Below are 23021 nucleotides of genomic sequence, written 5' to 3'. Positions count from 1 at the left end.
TGAAAGTAAATAATAATTTTAACGTGGTAAAATATTTGTATAAAATTTATTTTAATAAAACACGAATAATTATTTTTAAAAAAAAATTAATTTGTTATTTTTTAAAGAAATATAATATAGTTTCAAATTAAATAATTATAAATAATTTAATTTATTTAATGAATTTTTGTTTAAGTTTATAATAATATATATGTAATTAGGATTAATTAATAAGGTTTGTGGCAACCACACGAGAGTGCTTTTTTATTAATATTAATATACAGTGATACGGATGAAGCCCAAAACGTTAAAGTGGTAAAGGATGAACACAGCAGCTCAGCTATCGCCTTCAGCCAATAATCAATCGCTCTCTTTTTTTAACCAAAGACGTACACGTCTCTCTCACTCACCTTTATTAAGCCTTCCGTGATCAAAGCTAAACCCGAAGCCTCACTTCTTCGATACAATCAAGGAATAAGAATCATCATCAGGTGATTAAATTTTCTCTGATCCTTGAGGAGTTCTCTTTTTGGGGTTTTTGTTACAATCAATTTCATTCCTTTATTCCATGATCTTTTGTTTGCAGAGTGAGAGATGGGTTCAGCGAACAAGAAAGAGTACGAGTTTCTGAGTGAGATTGGGTTGTCTTCTCACAACTTGGGTTGTTACGTTGCTGGCAAATGGCAAGCTAACGGACCTCTTGTTTCCACTCTCAATCCTGCTGACAATCAGGTTCTGTGTTGAGAGAGTCAATTAGATCTCTGATTCTTGTTTTTGTTGCTGTTGATGAAATTTTTCATCATAAACTGGATTATTATAGTTTGTGGATTTAAATTTGTTTTTTTTTTTTTATTAACACTGATGCAGCCAATTGCTCAAGTTGTGGAAGCTTCTCTAGAAGATTACGAGCAAGGTTTGAAAGCTTGTGAGGAAGCTGCTAAGATATGGATGCAGGTTTTCATTTTACTTAAACTTTTTCATTAAGCGTATTGCTTTCCAAAGCAAAATTGCTGACGAGATATGTCAGTACAGGTTACGGCTCCAAAGAGAGGTGATATTGTGAGACAGATTGGTGATGCACTTAGATCAAAACTTGACTACCTTGGCCGTCTTCTTTCACTTGAAATGGGAAAGATCCTTGCTGAAGGAATCGGAGAAGTTCAGGTACTCTATGTTTTGCTCTGCAAAGCTTTGTGATAAAAAACTATGCGTTCAACTCATTCAACTTTGTGACACTATTTTACCAAAATAAGGAACATATGCATATATGCTAATAAGCTTCATATAACGCATTTACTGGAACCTTTGCAGGAAGTGATTGACATGTGTGACTTTGCTGTGGGTTTGAGCCGACAACTCAATGGATCTGTCATACCTTCAGAACGTGAGTTCTGGCTTCTTCTTAATGGCACCTGCTAGAGTTATATAACAAATATTCTCCCAAATTACTTAAAGCCACTTGGATTTGGAGATGCTTGTTTTCCTGTTTTCCATATCTTACCGAAAGATTGATTTTTCTTAACTCATATCATTTCTTCGTTTCAGGCCCAGAACACATGATGTTGGAGGTGATTGCGAGTTTCTTTCCTAGGAGTTGTGTAGTATACTTCCTTTAAGAGTAGCAAAATTAACATACTGCTTGGATATTGTAAAACAGATGTGGAATCCCCTTGGCATTGTTGGTGTTATCACAGCTTTTAATTTCCCATGTGCAGTACTTGGTAAGTCTTGTGTCCCGATTTCAAATCTTGATAATGCAATACGAAGAGAAGTTTGTCTGTCTGCGTTCCATTCTTGAAGTATATGTATAATTTTGTGTTATTGCAAGTTGGAATGCTTGTATTGCACTGGTCTGCGGAAACTGTGTTGTCTGGTAAATAACGAATTTGACTCTGAATTGTGCTCTGAATTTTACCCTAGTAGCTGTTTACAGTTACTGTCTAACTATTGTCTACCTAATCAAACGTTTCCTAAACATTAATGACATAACATTAATGTTGACAATGCAATTTCTTTTGGTTTGATTACTGATTAGTGTAGTTGATACATGTGTAACCACAGGAAAGGTGCTCCAACTACACCGTTGATAACTATTGCAATGACCAAGCTAGTGGCTGAAGTTTTAGAGAAGAACAATCTACCAGGTGCCATTTTTACGGCCATGTGTGGTGGGGCTGAAATTGGTGAAGCAATAGCCAAAGACAAACGCATTCCCTTAGTATCTTTTACTGGAAGCTCCAAGGTACTACTTTTACTATAATCCACTATCCAAGTGAGCCTGCTCGTCATTGTCTCCTGTTTGAATATTTTCATTATGCATAGGTGGGTTTAACGGTACAACAAACAGTGAGTGCAAGATCTGGAAAAACTTTGCTTGAGTTGAGTGGAAACAATGCAATCATAGTCATGGATGATGCTGACATACAGTTAGCGGCTCGATCTGTTCTGTTTGCTGCTGTTGGAACCGCTGGTCAACGTTGTACAACTTGCCGTAGGCTGGTAAAATTTGTTAATCCCCTTATAGCTTTGTTGCTACTACCTTTCCTTTTGCTTAATGCTTTAAACGTTGTTCTTTCTTAAATAAGCTTTTGCATGAGAGTATCTACGACAAAGTACTTAAGCAACTGATTCCTTCATACAAACAAGTCAAAATCGGTAATCCTCTTGAGAAAGGGACATTGTTAGGACCATTACACACTCCTGAATCAAAGAAGAACTTTGAGAAAGGAATTGAAGTCATCAAATCCCAGGCAAGTACCTCACATTCTATGTGTTGCCATATAATATACAAACAGCTAAAAATGATAAACCTTACCAACTTTCACTTTTCTCTTGCATTTTGCAGGGCGGTAAAATACTAACAGGCGGTAAAGTAGTCGAAGGTGAAGGAAACTTTGTGGAGCCTACGATAATTGAGATATCAGCAGATGCTGTTGTTGTTAAAGAAGAGCTCTTTGCTCCGGTTCTCTATGTTCTAAAGTTTAAGGTAATAAAAACTCTCTAAAATCATCCACTTTCTTCAGGAATAGGCCTTAATTTTTTTTACTTTTTGGGGGACAGTCATTTGAAGAAGCTGTTGCGATAAATAACTCTGTTCCTCAAGGTCTAAGCAGCTCGATATTCACTCGCAAACCCGAAAACATCTTCAAGTGGATCGGGTAGGTGCTATAAGAAAGTGAAAAAACAAACAACTCGCCTTAATATTTCAAGTTAAATTTACTGAAATGATTTTCACTGTGTTGGTATGACTACTAGACCACTTGGAAGTGATTGTGGCATCGTGAATGTGAACATACCGACAAATGGAGCTGAGATTGGCGGAGCTTTTGGAGGCGAGAAAGCGACTGGTGGTGGTCGTGAAGCTGGAAGCGACTCATGGAAACAGTACATGCGTCGGTCCACTTGGTAAAATTCTACTCCTTTCTTCTTAGTGTCCGGTTTAAGTTTTTGATTTTTGATTCGTTGAAACGGTCCACTTAATATTTTGACAGTACGATCAACTATGGGAACGAGTTACCTCTAGCGCAAGGCATCAACTTCGGTTAAGTTCTGAGAGATTTACCGGTTTAATGTTATGTTGTCTCGGAATTCAAACCGATGCTTGTATTGTATGGGTTTTAACTTTAAAAATAATACTTTTCGACTATTAATTTAAAGGTTAATCGGATTAAAGTTTAAGATAATGATTACTCGGGACTAATCATGGGTGTAATAAAAAATCGTCCCTGATGTTATCAGTCATACCATTTCAAGATGCTGCGGAGTAGATAAAGGGAAAACGCCCCAACTATTTCTAAAACGTTTTTTTATACGTGTACTCTTACCCTCAGTAAATAACAACCCTAAGTCAATTTCAATTTAAATTATCTATCCAAACTATTGATAATGTTAATTTCAATTTAAATTATCTACCCAAACTATTGATAATGTTGTAAATTTCAACATTCGTTTTAACGGGGTTAAATGGTGGATTAACGGTGCTGACTCAAATTACGACGTGGCATTACACATCGGTAAAATGACGTTGTTTTGTACTTTTTGTGTGTGTTGTGACAAAAGCAAAACGATCTCGTTTGCAATTGGGGATTAAAATTGAATCGATTTGGGGATAATCGAATTTTAGGTTTTTGTTCTTCTTCTTCGCAAAGAGTGAAACCGACTGAAACAGAGAATTGTGGGCTGTAATCGAAGGGAGCGAGTTATTGATTAGGTTTCGAGAGTGTAGATTTCTTGTTCTGTGAATTTCGGGAGAGTAGGTCTTTGCTGTTGTGGCTCGAATCGAAATCTAAGGAGAGTAGTTCCAATTTCGGGTGTTTGGAAATACAAAATGAGGTAATTTTTTTATTTCAAGTAAAATTTTGTGTCTAAGTGATTGTCCATTGTTTTAATGTTCATTTTCTACATCATTTATAGTGACGACGCTGTTCATGTAACCTTCACGGTTTATTATGGTGGGAGTTGGACGACGAGTGATGCTGGGGAAGAATCTTATATTGTTGGTGAGAATTCTACATTTGAATGTAAGGCTGAAGAATATTTTACTATCCTGGGAAATCGTTTGGGTGATTCGTTTTATGGGAAAAGGTTGTGGTATTGTTACCCTTTTGAAAAAATTAAGGAGCAGAAGAAATTGACTGTAAGAAATTTCCGTAAGATGGGGCTCGTTGGGTTAAAGATGTGAATGTATTTGTGGATGAATCAACAGAGGGACGCGAAGAAGATGCAGAGATTGGTGGTGAGCCGTGTGAGGAGGAAGAGAGGGTTGAAAGAAATGTGGCTCATTTAGCTGATGATGATGAGGATGAGGAGTTTGACTACCACAATACTCCTCCTAACTCTGATGATGAAGGTGATGATGAGGTTCATGTGAGATGCAAAAGAGGAAGTGGTGAGTTGAAAATGCATCAAGTGTTTGAAAGCTTGGATGAGTTCAAGGATGCTTTAGTCGATTATGCTTTAAAAAGTGGCAACAATATTAAGCTAAACCGATGGGGGAAAGAAAAGTGTGAAGCAGTGTGTGGTGTAAAAGAAAGTGAGGTCCCTTGTGAATGGATGATTTACTGCTCCTATGAAGAGTGTATTGGTAAGTACAAGGTGAAAACTTTTGAAGATGAACATGTTTGCACTCCGGATGGATATTGTAAGATCTTGAAATCAAGGGTGATTGCAAAGATGTTTTTGGATGATGTAAGGTCTGATCCTGACTTTAAATCGAAGACAATGGAAGAGGAATTTCTGAAGAACTTCAATTTGATTGTCTCAAGAGACAAGTGTAGAAAAGGCAAGGTAAAAGCATTAGCTATCATCAAAAAGGAACATGATGAGCAGTTTTTTAGACTCAAATACTATCGCACATGACTGATACGGTAAGTAGAGTTATTGAATTTGAATAATCTTATGTCAATGATTTGATTATTTGTCTAACTATTGACTACTTATTTCTTATTTACTAGGTCAAACCCATGATCAACAGTGGAGTTAAACCCTGTTTTGGATGATGAAGGAACAGAAAATTTTCACAGATTCTATGTGTGTTTCGCGAATCTCAGAAACCAGTGGACCACATGGTGTCGTCCTATCTTTGGACTCGATGGATGTTTTCTCAAAACCACACTTAAAGGACAATTATTGGCAGCTGTTGGGAGAGATGCAAACAATGGAATGTATCCATTTGCTTGGGCGATTGTTGATGTAGAGAACGAAGATAATTGGGCTTGGTTTTTAAGAAACATTAAGGCTGACTGTCCAAATATTCATGATGGTCAGGGTTTTACGGTGATATCTGATAGGCAAAAGGTCAGTTTTCTTAATTGTTGGTTTTTGGCTTTGTTGTTTTTTTGTTAAATAACTCACAACTGTTTCGTTTTTGCAGGGTTTGTTGAACGCTGTAGAGCGCGAATTGCCTAAAGTTGAACACATGCTGTGTGCAAGGCACATATATGGGAATCTAAAAAAAACAGTTCCCATGTCAAAGTGAGATGAAAGGGTTGTTTTGGAGTGTTGCTGAGAGTTACATCATGTCCGAGTATGAGGCTAATCTGGAGAGGGTTAAAGCTTATGACATGAGGTTGTATGAAGCAATAATGCAGAGGAATCCACAGAATTGCAGTCTTGCCTTCTGCAAACCCACAACATCATATGTAGATGTTCACAACAACTTGTCAGAATCATTTAACAATGCAATCGATCCATCTAGGTATTTTCTGATGATTGAGATGTTGGAGATCATCCGGAGAAGAACAATGCAATGAATTGAGTTGAGGAAGAAGAAAAAAGATATCCACAAGGTAGGTTCACAAAGAGAGCTGCAACATTAATAGCTGAGGAGCAGGAAAAACTTAAATACACCAAGTATGTTTCAGGGTTAGCAATTGGTAAATGTGAAGTTCTTAATTGTGGAAAATCTGTCAGCTTGCAAATGGGATTGCGTACTTGTGCTTGCAGGAAATGGGAGATGAGTGGACTACCATGTCGTCATGCATTACGAATCATTCCCCAGAAGAAGCTTAATCAAGAGGATTACTCATCCGAATGGTACACAAATGCAAAGCAGAGATTTATTTATTCCTACAACATAGAACCAGTTAATTGTCTGCGTTTTTGGAGGAACTCTGGTGATATAATCAAACCACCTGCACATTTGGTTGAAGAAATCGAAAACATGAAAGGAAGAAAGCCGAAGCCAAAGAGAAAGAAGCCCATACATGAATCTCCAACCAAGAAAGCTTCAAGGAAGAGGAGGATTATGCATTGTGGGCGATGTGGAGAAGCTGGCCACAATATAACCAAGTGTAAGAATATGGTTCTGGAGATGCATAGGCCAAAGAAGAGAACTCCAACGGAGGATGGATATGAGTCACAAGCATCTCAGTCACAAGCATTTCAGTCACAAGAACCAATCCATCGGTTGTGACGCTTGAAGATAACTAGGCTTGTTTTGGTAGGTTTTTGAAGCTTGAAGAAACTAGGATTGTTTTGGTAGGTTTTTGGATGCAAGCCATCGGTTGTTATGCAACTTTTGTTGTTGGTTTTAGGATGTTCTTGATCGGAATGGTGACTAAATTATGTAACTTTTGCCAATGTGAACAAAGTTTCTTTCAATTACTTCTTCTTCTCAATCCTTACACACTATTACAAGATCAATCCTTACACACAATTACAAGATCAATCCTTACATATTAGAACACAATTCAAAACAGAAACATCACAACTCAAAACATAAACATGTATACCAAAATCATCACCACAACACATACGACCATACTGTTCAAGCTGCGCAGCTCCACTTTGCACTCTCTTATCTCCTTTTCAACCACAGCTTCACAAACACGAGTTTCCATTTGGAGAGTTCCAACCTCTGTTTCACAAGCATTAAGACTCTTTTGAAATGTGATTGAGTCTTCCTCCACATTATCCATTTTCAACTTCAAATCCTCAATCTCTTCAACCATACACTCATCAGTCCATTTAAAGGTGTGATACCATCGAGTCTGCACCAATACACGATACTCAAATAAAAAAAAAGCAAAGTAAACAAAATTTACAACAATAATTTGTTAATTGACAATACCTCTTCGGATCCTCTTGGACAAGAGCTAAACAATCTTCTTGAGTTTTTGGCTGTCCTCGACGTACCAATTCTTACAGCCTCTCCGCATCTGCATCTGGTTGGGAATCATCTTCTTTGATCAGCCATCTCGGTTTCACTCTTTGCGAAGAAGAAGAACAAAAACCCTAAATTCGATTTATCCCCAAATCGATTCAATTATAATCCCCAATTGCAAACGACGTCGTTTTGCTTTTGTCACAACACACACAAAAAGTACAAAACGACGTCGTTTTACCAACGCATAATGCCACGTCGTAATCTAAGTCAGCACCGTTAATCCACCATTTAACCCTGTTAAAACGAATGTTGAAATCTACAACATTATCAATAGTTTGAATAGATAATTTAAATTGAAATTGACTTGGAGTTGTTATTTGCTGGGGATAAATAAGAGTTCAAGTATAAAAAAGCGTTTCAGAAATAGTTGGGGTGGATTTTGGTCGTTTTCCGGAGTAGATAGGTATACAAATAACGGTTTGTATACGTCTTATGTGCATACATATCAAATAATAATACACGAGTAATAAATATATGTTATTTTTATGTCAACTTAAATAAATAAGAAAAATCCAAGTATACATAAGATACATGAAAATGATCTCTTTGAATAATTTTGTACCGCATAATACAAAGCATTATTCGTTTATAGTGATGCAAAACGTTTATTTCGTGGAAGTCGGCTAAATTTGTTGTCCAATTCTTTGTTTCAAGAATTTAAAATTAGTGGAACCTAGAATCTTCTTCTTCCTCTATTTTTTACGATATGGATTAATGATTATTGAAGACTTTAGACCATGTTAGAAATTAATATTAGGTCCTACAAAATCCAACCTGGCTGTACGAATAATCTTATCGCTAATCCATTAGGTATGCGCACATGCAAGGTCGTAAGAATCCACTTAATCAAGAAAACAAATCTAAGCAAATAGTGTCAACAATAATTAGGAACGAATTATCACGGTTGCGATTGATAACACGCACAATATTAAATAATACAGTACTATGATATCGTTTTAATGCAATTATGAAAGAAATTTATCAACTAATTATTTTTTCACATATTGTTTATAAAATAAATAAGTGAAAAAAATTCCTATATTTAAAACTACAAAAATATCTCGTTATGAAAGCAAAAATGTTATCAATTAGAACGACATTTGTGAAATCATAATTGCCGCACAGAAATCTTAACTATTAAAAATGGAAAATGAGAAAGCTATCTACAATCAAACACATACATAGTCATATCTCAAGTATATATATGTCAAACTCAAACCACTCTGGTGAAAAGAAAAAAAATAGAACAAAAATTAGTCACTCTTATTAACAAATTGACATTGTCATATATCATCAAGAACACAGTCAAACGAACCAATACCTATCGAATTTTTCTTTTACATTTCATTTACAGTTGTATTTTATATTATTTTTTCTCGAATTTTCAAATAAACAATATTTCCAACAACCGTCTCAAGGAGATCACACTCGCGCCGCGCGCGCCCGCACTTTTCTTCTGCTCTGTTTTGTTAGATACCTCTCCGGATAATAGAATATTCGGATCTACGCACCTCCGGACAAAGCAGGTAAACAGCTTCCACCTCCACCAATCACCGCCGCAGCACAAATTTCCCCACCTTCTATAGCCGCAGCACTCCTCGGAGACGCCGTCGTTGCTCCTGACGCCACGACACTCGGCGGCAAGTTCAGAATCAGTCTTCTCCTGAACATCTCTCCGATCACCGATATTAAATCAACCTTCTTCGGAGACGGCGAAGAAACAAAGTCGCCGCATAACTTCATGTGAACCGCCAAAGCCTCGTCGAGTCCGATTCGTCTCTCTTTTTTATTACCCCAACGAAACATCTCGTACTTTACGGCTTCGGAACAGAGACCGCAGATGAATTTACCGGCGTAAATGTCCCGAACGGTTTCAATATAAATCGCCGTGTATTCCTCCGTCATACAGCAACATTCGCATCTCGCGCAGTCGATCTCCGACGGCTTTGACACGGTGACCGTCATTAAATTCGTAGTCATGTCTCTGTTATCAAAAGAAAGAAACATCAAAGTTAGCCATTTTATAAATTAAAAAAAAGACAGAGACGAATCTGATTCATCTTTAAAAGACGAACTAACCTTTTCTTACTCTGAATCTGTTGTGTAATGATATCTATCTATATATATATGTATAGTTTGTGTATGTTAGATATGTATGTATGTAAAAGTGTTTACTATATAAAATCTATCTCTCTTTCTCCCACTCTGCAACTTGAACTTCGCTGTAGAAGAGCTCGCAAAACAAAATCATTTTTTTTTCTATAACAAGAAGAACTTCAAAGTTCAAACCAAGCAAGACCCAAAATTCATAATTTTGAGGATCTTTTTCTTTTTTTTTGCTTCAACTTTTGATCAAATCACTAGTGGAGGTTTTGTTGGAGACGAGGGTAAAGAAGAGAGACTTTGTTTTGATTAATGAGAGAAAATATTTGATTCTTGGAGAGAGCAGAGCGAATCGTCGAAATTTAAAGGAAATGTATATGTTTTTTTTCTTAAGAGACTCTTTCAATACAATCATTTGTTGTGTGGCCTTGTGGGTCGACCAAAAACATTAATAACCAAAAGGAGAATAATAAGAGGATTTGGTAGGATTTTAATATTTTAAAATTTTGAAAGATTTAGTAAGTTTTTAGAAGATTTGATTGTGTTTTAGAGTTTTTATATTTTAAGAAAAGAAAATGAAATGTGATTATACGAGATTTGACTATTAAACTTTGGATGATTTTATAATATCATACAACAACAATACCATAAGAAAATCAGATCAATAGTTGGAGGTATGTCCTCAGTTCATGTAAAACTTAAACCCAAAAATTGATCAATAGTTGGATTAATGGTGATGTTTTTTTTTGTCCAAATAATAATCTGATCGAACTCTCCATGAGCTCAAACCCAGAGACTGATCCAAACTAATAGAATTCATTATCTCTTTACTCTGCCTCTGGTGATGTTGCGGCAAACCCAAAAAACTTGAGGGCTCTGGCTGAGACTGGTGGAAAAGGTGGTTGATGATTGGTGGGGGTTTTTGGCTTCAAGATCTTTGGTCTTTTTTTTTTCTGAAATCTTTCAAAATTCCACCTCTATAGATATGATTTTGATTGTCATACTTTTCAACTAAAAAACAAAAGAAAGTCTCTTAAAATCATCTAAAGTAGCAAGTTTTAAAAAAGTTGTGATAAATTGAATAACAAAAAATTTCAAGTAGATTTTAAAAATTACTGATTGAATAACAAGATATTCTATATTATTTTAAAAGATTTTACATAAATCTTAAATTGAATAACATATAATTTCAGAAGATTTTTAAAAATCTTCAATTGAATAACAAAGGATTTTAAGATTACTCTAAAATCTTTTAGAATGTCAAATTCAATACCCCTCCTAATACAAATGTTGATTTGTTACTTAATTTTCTACGTAAGCATTTGTTTTTGGCCAATTATTCGCTGCCACTGTCTAGGAAATTACCAGTCAACAATACTCATGCCAGTAATATTTTTGTCATCGCCAGCTAAGCTGTTATTATTTTACTAGTACTAATTTGATTATTTAGGAGCAAATGTTTAAAGTTTGACCTGCAAAACGTAAGTTTAGAAATACTTAATATTAGAAATTTTAATTGCGTAGTAAGTAATAATACGTCTTTTTTTTTTTTTTTTTTTTTTGTCGGCCATAACATTAATTAAAAAGCTTTTGTACAAGAATTTTTAGCTAAACATTACATTCTTAAAAGATAGTGACACGAGAATTCACTATTCTAGTAGTCTTAGTTAATCTATCAGTTATATCATTATCCTTCCTATTGATGTAAAGAAAATGGTGCGAGACATTAGTGAAAGCCAATATATCTTCCAAATATGTTTGAATCTCTACAATATCCGCTGGTTTCCGTTTTTCTCTTGTATATTGCTCTAAATACTTGTAAAGTACTCTTGAATCCCCACAGAAAGTTACTGGTTGATAGTTAAGGCGCTTGACCTAAATGAGAGCCTCCCTTAGCGCAATAGCCTCTGTTTCAAGTGGTGAGCATGTAGGTTCTATGGCTGAAGAACCTTTGAGGATGCATTTGCCATGTGCGTTATGAAGAGACCATCCAATTCCAGCTTTGCTAGTAGCATCAACCCATGATCCATCTATGCAACAATAAAATGGATGAGGCTGATTGTGAATTGTTTCTGTTCTAGATTTGTCTAGACTCCTTTTATCCAGATGGACTTCATTCCAAGACGTTATAGTAGTATTAGCCTCTTTCCATATCCTATGATCCATCATAGCTTGACTTATAATGTTTGGAATCGCCCATCTCTTGTTATTAAAAACAAGATTATTACGAGCTTTACAAAGCCGCCAACCAATGAATGGAAACAAATAATCTTTTGGAGATTCTGCATTTTTAGCAGATAGCAAGAGTTGGATGATTTTAACAAGGGATTGCTCTTGATCAAACTGACCTGGTTGGAGGCTGATAGGTGACAATTCCCATGTTTCTCTTGCTACTCTGCAGTGAAAAAGGAGATGAGCAATTGATTCTTGTGCTTCACCATAGAAACTGCATTCCTTCACAATATTAATACGCCTCTTTGCCATATTTTCAGCTACTGGAAGAGCATTATGAAGAACTCTCCACCAAAAATGTTTTACCTTAGGCGGTATATTTAATGCCCAAATTGACTTCCAAATATTGTTTACCAAAGGTGAGTTTTCTGTACTTACCTTGGTGATTTGATGATACCCGGATTTGACAGTGTATTGGCCATGTCTTGTAAAAATCCACACAGGCATATCAGAGGCCTTGGTGATGATAGGCCTGACTTTTTGAATATGACTGATATCCTCCGGGTGTACCATCCTCTTTAGCTGCTCTGGGCACCATTGTGTTGAATTTGGCTTCATGAGACCTGAGACTTTAAAATGTTCAGACTTGTGTTGTGAAAGACATCTAGCTGGTCTGGGAGGATTGTCAATCCAAGGATCATTCCAAGTTCTGACCTTGTCTCCATTACCAATCCTCCATTTTAGTCCTTGCTTGATGAGATTTATACCCTGGAATATGCTTCTCCAAGCATGACTGGGACGAGAACCTAATTTGGCATCCATCATTTCAGTTTTTGAGAAATATTTAGCTTGTAGGACTCGTCGTAGAAGAGAATGTGGTTCCTTTAGCATGCGCCAAGTCTGTTTTGCTAGCAATGCAATGTTAAAGCGATGAAGGTCTCTAAAGCTCAATCCTCCATATTGCTTCAGCTTTGTGATCTTCTTCCATGCAACCCATGGGATCTTCTGCTTATCTTTTGTATTAGACCACCAGAACTTTCTTATTTGTCCTGTGAGTTGAGAAATTATTTTTTTTGGAAGCAGAAAACAGGACATTGTATATGTTGGGAGGGCCATTGCAACAAATTTGATCATCACCTCTTTGCCTCCTGGTGATAATAGTTTAGAGTACCAACTTTCCAGTTTAGATTGCATCCTCTGAGAGATATATGCAAAAACATTAGTTTTGTTTCTTCCAATGGCTTCTGGTAACCCTAAGTATCTTCCAAAGCCCCCTATTCTGGTAATTCCAGTAGTATTGATGATATTTTGTTGATCGATAGGATTGACACTCTTACCGAATAGTATGGCTGACTTTTGGAAATTAACATATTGACCTGAAGCTGAAGCATAGATCTTAAGAAGGGAGAGGATTTTCCGACATTCTTCTTCATCAGCCTTACAAAAAAGAAGGGAATCATCAGCAAAGAGCATATGTGAAATAACATGTCCATTTCTGCTCGCTTTAAAGCCATGAATATGATTTGCTATGACCGCCTCTGATAAAAGAGATGATAAGCCTTCTGTACAAAGCAAATAAAGATATGGCAATAGAGGGTCACCTTGTCGCAGGCCTCTCTGTGGAATAATTTCCTTTGTAGGTGATCCATTAATGAGTACTGAATAGGAAACCGATGTAATACACTTCATGATCCATTGGCACCATTTCTCTGCAAAACCAAGCCGCTTCATAATAGCTTCAAAGTATTTCCTTTCTACTTTATCAAAGGCTTTTGTTATATCTATCCTTAAGGCCATAAACAGGGTCTTTATTTTCTTAGTGCGCAGTGAATGGAGAAGCTCATAAGTAACGATGACATTATCTGTAATTAAGCGACCAAGTATAAAAGCTGATTGAAATTCTGATATCAGAGAATGAAGCCATGGCTTGAGCCTTTCTGCTAAAATTTTAGAAATTAGCTTATATGCTATATTGCATAAGCTAATTGGTCTAAAATCTTTAGCATTAATAGGGGATTCAATCTTTGGGATAAGGCTAATGTGGGTGTGATTCAGAACCGGGTCTAAATAACCTGTATCAAAAAAGTGATTAACAAACCTTATCACCCCTGCTTTGATAGTGCTCCAATGATACTTGTAGAAGCCTGCATTTAAGCCATCAGGTCCAGGTGCTTTATCAACATTCATGTGCGAGAGTGTTGAGAAAATTTCTTCTTCCGTTACTGGAGCTGTCAGCTTTTGATTCATTTCTGGAGTGACTCTTGGGTGGACGTGCTGGAGGATTGCTTCTAATTGTTCACTACCAGAAGAGGAATAAATGTTAGTAAAATGAGAATGGATAATGTCTTGAATCTTATTGTCATCGTGATGAATATAACCATTCTCATCTTGAATATAGGTAATGCGGTTCTGACTTCGTCTTTGTTTTGTTTTTTCATGGAAGAACCTTGTATTCTTGTCACCAGCTTGCATCCATTGTTCTCTACTCTTTGTGCGCCAATATTCCTCTTTCGTCCTATATTCATGTTGCAACTGAATTTCGAGTGTCGCAATATAGTTGAAATCAGGAGAGTGTGAATCATACGCTTTTTGAATAGCACCTTGAAGTTGCATAATCTTTTTCTGTAAGTTATGGCCTTGCTCCGATTTCCACCAAGAGAGGCTATTTCTACATCTCAATAAAGCTTCTCTAAATTGATGTGGTGGTAAATGATTACAGCTTTGGCTCCATGTGTTTTGGATAACTTAGTACACATCTTGGTTGAAACGCCACCGATTATCATATCGGAAAAGTTTAGTTCCTCTCCATCTATTATCTTCAGTTTGCAACATCACTGGTTTATGATCCGAACCCACCCATTCAAGCAATCGCACTGAGGCTCTTGGGAATTGTTCCTTCCATTCTGCTGTGGCCACGACTCTATCTAATTTAGATTTAACAGTACCAATGCTTCTGTTCCCAATCCAAGTGTAAGGACCTCCATATGTTTTAACTTCATGAAGACCTGAGGCATTTAACATTCTTCTAAAATTTGTAAATTGCCATTCATGCTTTACAGAACCTCCAAGCTTCTCCATACTGTTTTGAATCTCATTAAAATCTCCCAGCACTACTCTCGGTTCATCATCATAGACACCCTGTTTTGCTAGATTCTCCATAGTATTCCAGAGGAGTTGTCTTGGCTTTCTTTGGGGATTGCCATAAACATATGATAAGCAGAAGGTAGACTGCCCATCCTTAATATGCATATCCGTGTAGTGGAGTGTTGGAGCCGAAAGAAAATCACATTGTATTGTATCTTTCCAAAAAATTGCCAGTCCTCCACTAAGACCAACCGGAGATACCAAAAGGTGATGATTAAAGCGAAGATCATTACCTAGTTGCTGCACAAAAGGATCTTTATTCTTAGTTTCTACAAGGAACATGATATCAATCTTATACTTATGATGGATATCCTTCAGATAAGGAATTGTCAGGGGGTTCCCCAAACCCTAACAATTCCAGTGCAAAATTCTCATCTTGGAGATGGTGGCTTTGGGGTTTCCACCTCCTCTTTAGCCTTGTCTTCAGAAATATTTGATGTTCTTCTTCTTGATATTAAAGCGGTATCCTCTATATCCACCATAGCTAATTTACGTTTAGTTCCTCTCTCTAGTGCAGTACCCAAGTTAACATCTGCAGCCGAAGATGCACCTACTTCACGTATAGTAAGAGCCTTATTAGAATGCCTTTGAGGAACATCATGTTGCATGTAGTCCATAGATTCTTCTGCTTCATCAGATTGTTGGGGCTTTTCCAAAGTGTTTACATTTAAGTTAGGACTATCTGTTTCTCCCATAAGGTCATCATTGATTGCTTCTTCAATAGGATTTTGAGTGCTGTCCAAGTGGTGAACAGATTGGTGCTCTTGAGTATTATACTCCAGTTCTTGATTTGAGAGGAACATACCGCAGCAACATGGGCAAGACTTCCACAAGCAGAGCAAAACTTCCTTAGCTTCTCAAACGTGTAACGGATAAGGGTAGGATCTCCATGGTCTTCAAAATGGAAATAACGAGCAAATATGAGCCTACTATCAGCTTTTATGTTAATACGAGCCATTACCTCTCCAACTTGATTGATGTCCGGTTGTTGGATGAAGATTTCCTCTACATGGCCAAGAGGTTCACCAATTTCGGTAATTGCTCTGTTATTCTTGGAGTCATCAGGTATGTTGTGAATCTTGACCCAAAACTTGATGGTGCTCAGGAAATCTGTGTATTGTCTTCGATTCCATTTATCCACAATCACCAACCAGTCTTTGTAGGTCCACGGTCCACCTTCATACACCATATTCAGATGATGTTCATTCTTAAAGAAGAACTGAACAGTACCATCTTCATTGATTTGACTTGTAACTCGTCCATCCAGTTTCCAAATTTTTGGCATCATAAACTTGATTCCAGCTGGATTTTGTGAAGGATGAATACCTTTGACTACAAGACTGAGTTTATGCTCTTCATCCTGCTTCCTCCGAGCTTCACTCGAGAGTTGAAGAGGGCTTCGATCTAAACCCAGATTTAAGTTTTGAAAAGCAAGCCAAACATCTGGATCTGCCATGGGTAAAGGAGACCAGAAACCGATTAAAATCCGCCGTCGACGGAAGGCTGAATCACCGATTTGGAAAGGCGGTGAAGAAGGTTCTCGATTGCACAAGAAATCGCTAGAAGAGAGAGAAAACCTTTTTTTTTGGTGAAGTAATAATACGTCTACATATATAATTCTCAAGCTGGCGTTTTTATCCAAATATTTTTACTGATTAATTTTATATTTTTCAAACCCCAAAATATCTAACCTTTAAAACAATTTTAAAATTTATTTGGTCCGAACCGGGTAAGACGCACTTCACAAATGGACAGGCTGTGTAGACACCCAATCAGTCACTCGTAAATCCAGAGATTAGGAGTGTGAACAAATGGGGAGTAGCCACGTGCACTTATAGTTAAAGCGTGCAAGAAACCCTCAGGCTCGAAATTTTTCTAATTATTGTTCCCAACAATAATAGATATGTCCATACTGATCTTGAGAAATCGTCAACAATGGTCAAGAAATAAATTGCACCGCAAGAAGAAGGAACACGATACGGTCCCCACACATCACAATGAATTAAAGAAAAACAATCTGAATCTTTATTGATACTATCAGGAAAAACTTCTCTAGTTTGCTTAGCTCGAAAACACACGTCACAAGACAAAGAGCTATTAGAAGAACCAAAAATAGAAACCATAGGCAAATACGAAAGCACCGAAGAACTTGGATGACCCAACCGTCTATGCCACAAAGCTTGATCAGAAGAGACATTAATTGTGTGAATCTTCGCAGTTGCAACATCCGTTAGATAGTAAACCCCATCACGCTCTTCACCTCTTCCAATCAAAGTCCTCGAAAAACGGTCCTACAAAACACAAATAGTATCAGTAAAGGTGGCCATGCACTTAGTTTGCTTCACAATTTTAGAGACAGAGATCAAAGTGCAGTTCAAAGTTGGGACATATAGAACATTAGTCAAGGAAATTTTCTCCGAAAGAAGAAATTCTCCCATACTTAAGGCCATTGTTTTGCTACCATCCGCAAAACCCACCGAACAAGGTGAAATAGGACCAACATTAGTCAAGAGAGTAAGGTTCCCAATCATAAGATGGGAAGCCCCTGTATCAAGGATAACATCGCCAAACTTTGGCTTACAAGATAACTTATCAGAACTATTAGTAGAGGGTCTTTCTTGAAGCAGTTGAGACAGGGCACGAAGTTGGTATGGTGTGAATTCTGGAAGCGCTGAAGGATTATAACTTGTTGCATATGTCGTAGCTATCTGTCCTCTGCCACGTCCAGCGCCTCGACCACCGTGACCACGACCACTAGAGCCGCGACCGACACCATTATGATTCGTCCACCAGTCAAGGAAACCAATTAGAGACCAACAGTCCTTCTTTTCATGTCTCGTACGACCACTGTGTGAGCACAACACGGGACGAGACCTGACAATAGAGGACTCCACATGATTCACAGGTTTATTCTCAGCGCCTACGGATGGAGAAACCAACTCGCGACGTGCGACAAAACCCACAGCCTCCTGTCGTTGTTCCTGATGTCGTGAAGAAGCAAGTCTCTGTTCTTCACGTATTACTTTGGAGTAGGCAACACCGAGAGACGGGAGTGGATCCATATTAATCAGACTTGTACAAATCCCACCAAAACGTGATTCGTCGAGTCCCATGACAAATTGATGAAACTTTTCATCGTCTCGTTCTTTGACTAGTGCAGACATGAGTGAACCATGAGGACATACTGCACTTGTTTGATAATTTTTCAGCTCATCCCAAAGATTACACAGCTTGCCATTATAGTCAATCACCGACTGTCCCTCTTGACGGCATGAGGCAAGCTGAGCCTTGATCTGATGAACACGGACGTTGTTACTGACTGAAAACCGTTGTCGCAGTTCATCCCAGAAAAGATTAGCATCAGAGATAAACGTAACAATTGATTTCACCTTGGGCTCAATCGAGGCTCGAATCCAACCTACAATCATTGAATTCACCGTCTTCCAATTGTCGAAGTTAGGATCATCGTTTGAAGGTTTCGTGATAGACCCATCAATGAAACCAGTTTTTCGCTTGGCTTGGAGAGCATTCAACATCTCTTCAGACCATTCATTGTAATTCTCTCCGTTCAACAGAACAGAGGAGATCACTGTACCCGGGTTATCGGAACTGGACAGAGTGTACGGTGACACCGTCGTTGACGACGACGTTGAGACAAGAGCTCCAGACGAACAAGACAACTGCTCTCCGGTGGTTTACATCGCTTTCTTGGCACGCAAGAAAAGTCGAAACTATCGACACTTTTTAGAACAAGGAAAAGATTTTGTTAAAAAATCAGCTCTGATACTATGTAGAATTAGATATCAAACTGACTTGCTTTATTGATTAACCATAATGTGGTATTTATACATGAGGGACTCAATATACGATAAGCTCAATGTGCTAATAAATCGGAACCTAAACCTTATCACACTAGGACGATAAGTACAACACAAATATATCGACACTATCCGTAATACATCACAGATCGCTTTGCCTTCTTCGAGAAGATATTCACTAACAAGGTTCGTAGATACTATAAACCTTGATACTTTTAATGTTTAACTAGATCGGTCCAAACCATTTCTTTTAGGATTATAGATACTTTATACTTCTTCGACGCAGTAGTATCAAAGGAATTGGTTCAAACTTCAAACCATTTATCTCTTTCATACAGTTTTTAATAAGTGTTGGTGCTATAGAAAGTGTCAAAAATATGGGATTTACGCCGGTAGCTTTTGGACATGCTTGAGGAACCACAAGTTAGACTTACTTGACCCGTAAGAAACCAAACAAAGACAAAAGAGACGATCACTCTACTGCTGTTAGTTTTTGTTGTTACCTGATCATCCCGTCTTTTTGGTGGGCCTCTTGCCATGTTCTTCTGTGCCAGTGCTCCTCCATTGTTTGGTGGTGGCCTCTGTCCTCCCATGTTCTTAGAAGACATGTTCCTTTAAGATTTACGTTGTTCTGCTGCTATAACCATTTTAGTCACTGATCTTTTCAATTAACACCATTCGTGTTGTTGGGATTAGGATAAACCTTGTGGTTATTGATGATCACTCAGAGAAGAAATCAAACTGCAATTATGAAGGAACTAGTACAGTGCATTTATGAAGGAACTAGAATAAATCCAAAGTCACAAAATACAAAAATCAAACATTTATATCAACAATGGAGAGAGTATTGAAATTTGGCAACAAACAAACTACACACAACAAATAAATATGCTTACAAGTACAAAAGAGTGAGAGACTATTCACCAGAAGCTGGAGAACAATCTGAACACTGCCACATGAAAATGGAAAGAATTCAAAGAATGATGATATATGATATATATGGCTAAAAATTCTAATGTGGGAAACCAAAAAGGAAACCTTTATGGGTTTTTCCAATCTTCTTCTTTCACTGAGACCGTCTCAAATGTGGAGCTGTGGTATATCCTTCGAAGAAATCCAACACAGCGGTTTCAAGGTTTTCAACAGAGTATTTCAAGTAGTTTTCTGGATGTCTTCCACTCTCTATGTGTCCCCTGAATCTTCCAAGAAAAGATCTATAAGCCGGGATAAGATGCTCGGATAGAGATATCCTGAGTTCTTCTCTAAGCTGAGTATCTGGAACCAACCATGTCGACTGAATCCTATGAACCTCTTCAAACATTGTATTGAAAGCTTTAAACCTCTCTCTTAAAGCACTTTTCGATACACCAGAAGAGAAGCTTCCGCTCACATGTAATCCTTCATCTCTCAAGCTATTCAGAACTCTGACCCATGTGGCTCTCTGATACTTGGTAGCCGCCTGTCTAAATATCCCAGTAAGCTTTCTTAAATACTTATCTCCTATCAACTCCATTAGCTCCGGAGAGCTTTTCACCTTCTGAACTATGTAATGGACATTGTTCATGACGAAGATGTGAGACAAAGGTTCTTCTTTGTAATGCAAAGACTTCTCTTCAAGATTGAACTGAAGCATCACCATAGTCCAAATCATATGCAAAGCTAACGGAGATATACCTTCAAGCTGAGAGATATCCATATCGGGATTGTTTCTATCATTGGTACATTCCAAACCCCGGCATGGTTTGGTCATGATGAGATCAATCAACGTTTCTTTATAGTCAGAGATCAAGTTGAGGTAGTTCATCACATACCTTGTCAATGGATGTATAGTTCCTCCAGGGACAGGAACAACCGAAGGCTCACGAAACACAGCGTTCTCAAACTCAGTGAGTATACCTCTTGCTGCTTCAGCTAATCTTGATTGTATCTCTGTAGCTTGAACAAGAATAGCCTCGGACGAACTCGAATCGAAGATCTCTTCCATATCAGGTAACAAATCTGTTAAAGCATCGTGTAAATCAAGAATCTTGAATAGTTTCTCAGGTGATCTTCTACTAATGCTTATAGCTTCAGGGAAATTGAAAAGTTGCAAAGCAGAGCCTTTGACAATATCCATGAAACATGTCGTCTCTTCCATGGTTCCTTCAAATATCTGCTCACAGAGTCTCTTCTCGCTAGCGAAGACTACTCTAACGCAAACTTTAGCCGCACGGATCCATCTCCTGATCTTCACTTCAACAGCTTCCCAGTCAAGTCTCTGAACATCTCCAATCCCTAATTTCACAATCCCTAGCTGCTTAAACATCGTTTCCATGGCGGTTTTTCTAACGTTTCCGTATACCTGAAGACACTCGCGTGAGTAACCAGCTCCGATCATCCTCTGAGCGATTGATCTCAGATCAGAGACAGCTTCGGGAGATACAAGATCGATCTCTCGTATACTGCTAGTGGATTTGCTATTGCTTCTTCTGCTCCTCGATAACCGGCGTGAACCGGAATCTGAACCATCCGGTAGAACCAGATCCACTTGTTGTTGCTGTTGTTGCTCTTCATCTTCGTCACAAGTTGTGACGCTATAGTCATCGTCAAGCTCGGTGCGGGAGGAAGAAGCGAAAGAGGAAGAAGATAGCGATGAATCGAGGAGAAGCGAATCAGGTTCGAAAGTAGAAGTCTGAGAGATCAAGATGTTTCTCAGCTCGTCTTCGAGCCTAGCCATGGCGATTTGAATCGTTGAGGTGGCTGGTTTGACTTCGTCGGAGACTGAGATTGAAGAGATGTGTCTTTGGACTTCGTCTACGGCTCGTAAGTAGCGATCTACTTCATCTCGATCACCACCGCTTTGGAAAATAAGATTCTCTTTAGCTTCTTCACATGTTGTTGAATCCCACCGGAGTATTATCTTCTCCGCCGTCTCTAAATCGGAACCATCGCCACGATTCTCATCAAGTGTTGACATGGATTGGTGTTTTGACTTCACCGATCGATTTAGGTCTCCTTAGAAATGAGATTTAGGCTGGTGGTGATGAAGAAAACTAATAATTTGGTTTGTGAATTTTTTTAATAAAGAAATCAAAATTCGTTTTTTTTTTTTTTTTTTCCTTTTGGGAAAAGAGTCAATAGAGTGACTTATTCAACGCTCAGCTCGTGGGGTGTGTTTTTATTTTTTTGTTTATGTCTGAAAAAAACCATAGAAAATTACTAAAATTATCAGTGTTTTTCGCCGGCGGCGTGACGCTACCGGGAATACAGAAAACTACGGCGAGTTCAATCTACTCTCACTTCAGAATGTAGATCTCTAATAATTAGCATGGATTATTTCAGTTTTTTTTATAGTGTTATTACATATCAGTACTGTCACTAAACAAATGATAAATCAATTATTATATTTAAATAAAAATCATTAAATTACTAGTATGTGTTATTATCATGTCTTAGAAATCACTAGGTGATAGTTATAGAGGAAACAGAGATTAAATCAGAGTTTAAATGGAATTAATCGGAACTAGTTTTAGGGTTATTTTATTAAATTAATAATAACATACAATTATATATTATTAAATATATGTATATTTTTTATGTGATAGGAAAAAATATCAAATGAAATATATAACTATAGTATTTGTATTTAAAATTACGGTAAACACATAAAAACGTAATTTTAAAAGAAAATTTTATGATTTTCATTCAAAATTTGTACATTAGTTATTGTAGAACATTATAAACTCTTCATTTAAATGTCTAAAAAAAAAATATATAATTGATTAATAATTGGATTCAAAAATAATTAGTATATACAAAACTAAGAGGAAATTAAACGGATTATACATGTTATAGTCAAATTGAATAGATTTATTTAAATAATGGATGATAGGCGAAGATTAATCATTAATGAAAGTGCAAATGATAGATCTATTGATTTTACTGCGCATTATTGGTGCTAACAGAAGATTTCTAAAAGGTAAGTTATTACAATAAACTCTAAAAGACTAAAAGCATATCATGCCCTGCCGACATGCAAAAAAGAACAAAACATAAAGGATAAAGGAACAATGAGCTTTTTAAGAATATAAAACAATTAGTAGTAACTAATCCACCTAAGGCATGCATAACAAAGAAAAAAAGTGTTAATTAAGTATCGA

General features: G+C 37.3%; 4 protein-coding genes and 1 pseudogene across 5 annotated transcripts; 2 read left to right on the top strand and 3 right to left on the bottom strand.

Annotated features, from left to right (window-relative positions):
* The first annotated feature begins 273 nt into the window (after positions 1–273).
* On the top strand, positions 274–3662 carry LOC104778346 (aldehyde dehydrogenase family 7 member B4). The gene is made up of 15 exons (XM_087507110.1): positions 274–470; positions 566–711; positions 847–933; positions 1012–1143; positions 1291–1363; positions 1525–1547; positions 1637–1702; positions 1809–1852; positions 2041–2221; positions 2302–2478; positions 2565–2729; positions 2825–2965; positions 3040–3137; positions 3235–3384; positions 3471–3662. The coding sequence occupies exons 2-15, from the start codon at positions 574–576 to the stop codon at positions 3523–3525; spliced, it is 1530 nt and encodes a 509-aa protein (XP_087363236.1). The 5' UTR covers positions 274–470; positions 566–573; the 3' UTR covers positions 3526–3662.
* Positions 3663–4136: 474 nt separating this feature from the next.
* On the top strand, positions 4137–7097 carry LOC147947899 (uncharacterized; annotated as a pseudogene). Its single transcript, XR_015594619.1, has 4 exons — positions 4137–4311; positions 4393–5345; positions 5433–5775; positions 5852–7097. The product of XR_015594619.1 is annotated as an uncharacterized LOC147947899 (transcript).
* Positions 7098–8887: 1790 nt separating this feature from the next.
* LOC104778344 (uncharacterized) lies at positions 8888–9866 on the bottom strand. The gene is made up of 2 exons (XM_010502771.2): positions 9725–9866; positions 8888–9629 (listed from the first exon to the last, which is right to left on the bottom strand). Exon 2 carries the CDS (start codon positions 9623–9625, stop codon positions 9149–9151), a length of 477 nt encoding a protein of 158 aa, XP_010501073.1. The 5' UTR covers positions 9626–9629; positions 9725–9866; the 3' UTR covers positions 8888–9148.
* Positions 9867–16902: 7036 nt separating this feature from the next.
* Positions 16903–19490, bottom strand: LOC147947898 (uncharacterized). The gene is made up of 3 exons (XM_087507489.1): positions 19386–19490; positions 17422–18744; positions 16903–17355 (listed from the first exon to the last, which is right to left on the bottom strand). Exons 1-3 carry the CDS (start codon positions 19488–19490, stop codon positions 16903–16905), a joined length of 1881 nt encoding a protein of 626 aa, XP_087363615.1.
* Positions 19491–19632: 142 nt separating this feature from the next.
* On the bottom strand, positions 19633–22054 carry LOC104778341 (exocyst complex component EXO70A1). The gene has a single exon (XM_019243981.2). It carries the CDS (start codon positions 21836–21838, stop codon positions 19949–19951), a length of 1890 nt encoding a protein of 629 aa, XP_019099526.2. The 5' UTR covers positions 21839–22054; the 3' UTR covers positions 19633–19948.
* Between the last annotated feature and the right edge of the window lie 967 nt (positions 22055–23021).

Source organism: Camelina sativa, chromosome 3, assembly GCF_030686135.1.
Source record: "Camelina sativa cultivar CO46 ecotype springtype chromosome 3, ASM3068613v1".
NCBI lineage: Eukaryota > Viridiplantae > Streptophyta > Magnoliopsida > Brassicales > Brassicaceae > Camelina > Camelina sativa.
The sequence above is the reverse complement of the archived record's forward strand: the minus strand, read 5'-3'. Positions and strand labels throughout refer to the sequence as shown.

Excerpts from the sequence above, each read along its gene's own strand:
- LOC104778346 (XM_087507110.1), top strand. The coding sequence starts at position 574 with ATGGGTTCAGCGAACAAGAAAGAGTACGAGTTTCTGAGTGAGATTGGG. Across the intron at positions 3,138-3,234 it reads AACATCTTCAAGTGGATCGG|ACCACTTGGAAGTGATTGTG; the intron begins GTAGGTGCTATA and ends TATGACTACTAG. Across the intron at positions 3,385-3,470 it reads TACATGCGTCGGTCCACTTG|TACGATCAACTATGGGAACG; the intron begins GTAAAATTCTAC and ends ATATTTTGACAG.
- LOC147947898 (XM_087507489.1), bottom strand. The coding sequence starts at position 19,490 with ATGTCTTCTAAGAACATGGGAGGACAGAGGCCACCACCAAACAATGGA. Across the intron at positions 18,745-19,385 it reads CAAAAAGACGGGATGATCAG|TTGTCTTGTTCGTCTGGAGC; the intron begins GTAACAACAAAA and ends ACCGGAGAGCAG. Across the intron at positions 17,356-17,421 it reads TGAACTGCACTTTGATCTCT|GACCGTTTTTCGAGGACTTT; the intron begins GTCTCTAAAATT and ends TGTGTTTTGTAG.
- LOC104778344 (XM_010502771.2), bottom strand. The coding sequence starts at position 9,625 with ATGACTACGAATTTAATGACGGTCACCGTGTCAAAGCCGTCGGAGATC.
- LOC104778341 (XM_019243981.2), bottom strand. The coding sequence starts at position 21,838 with ATGTCAACACTTGATGAGAATCGTGGCGATGGTTCCGATTTAGAGACG.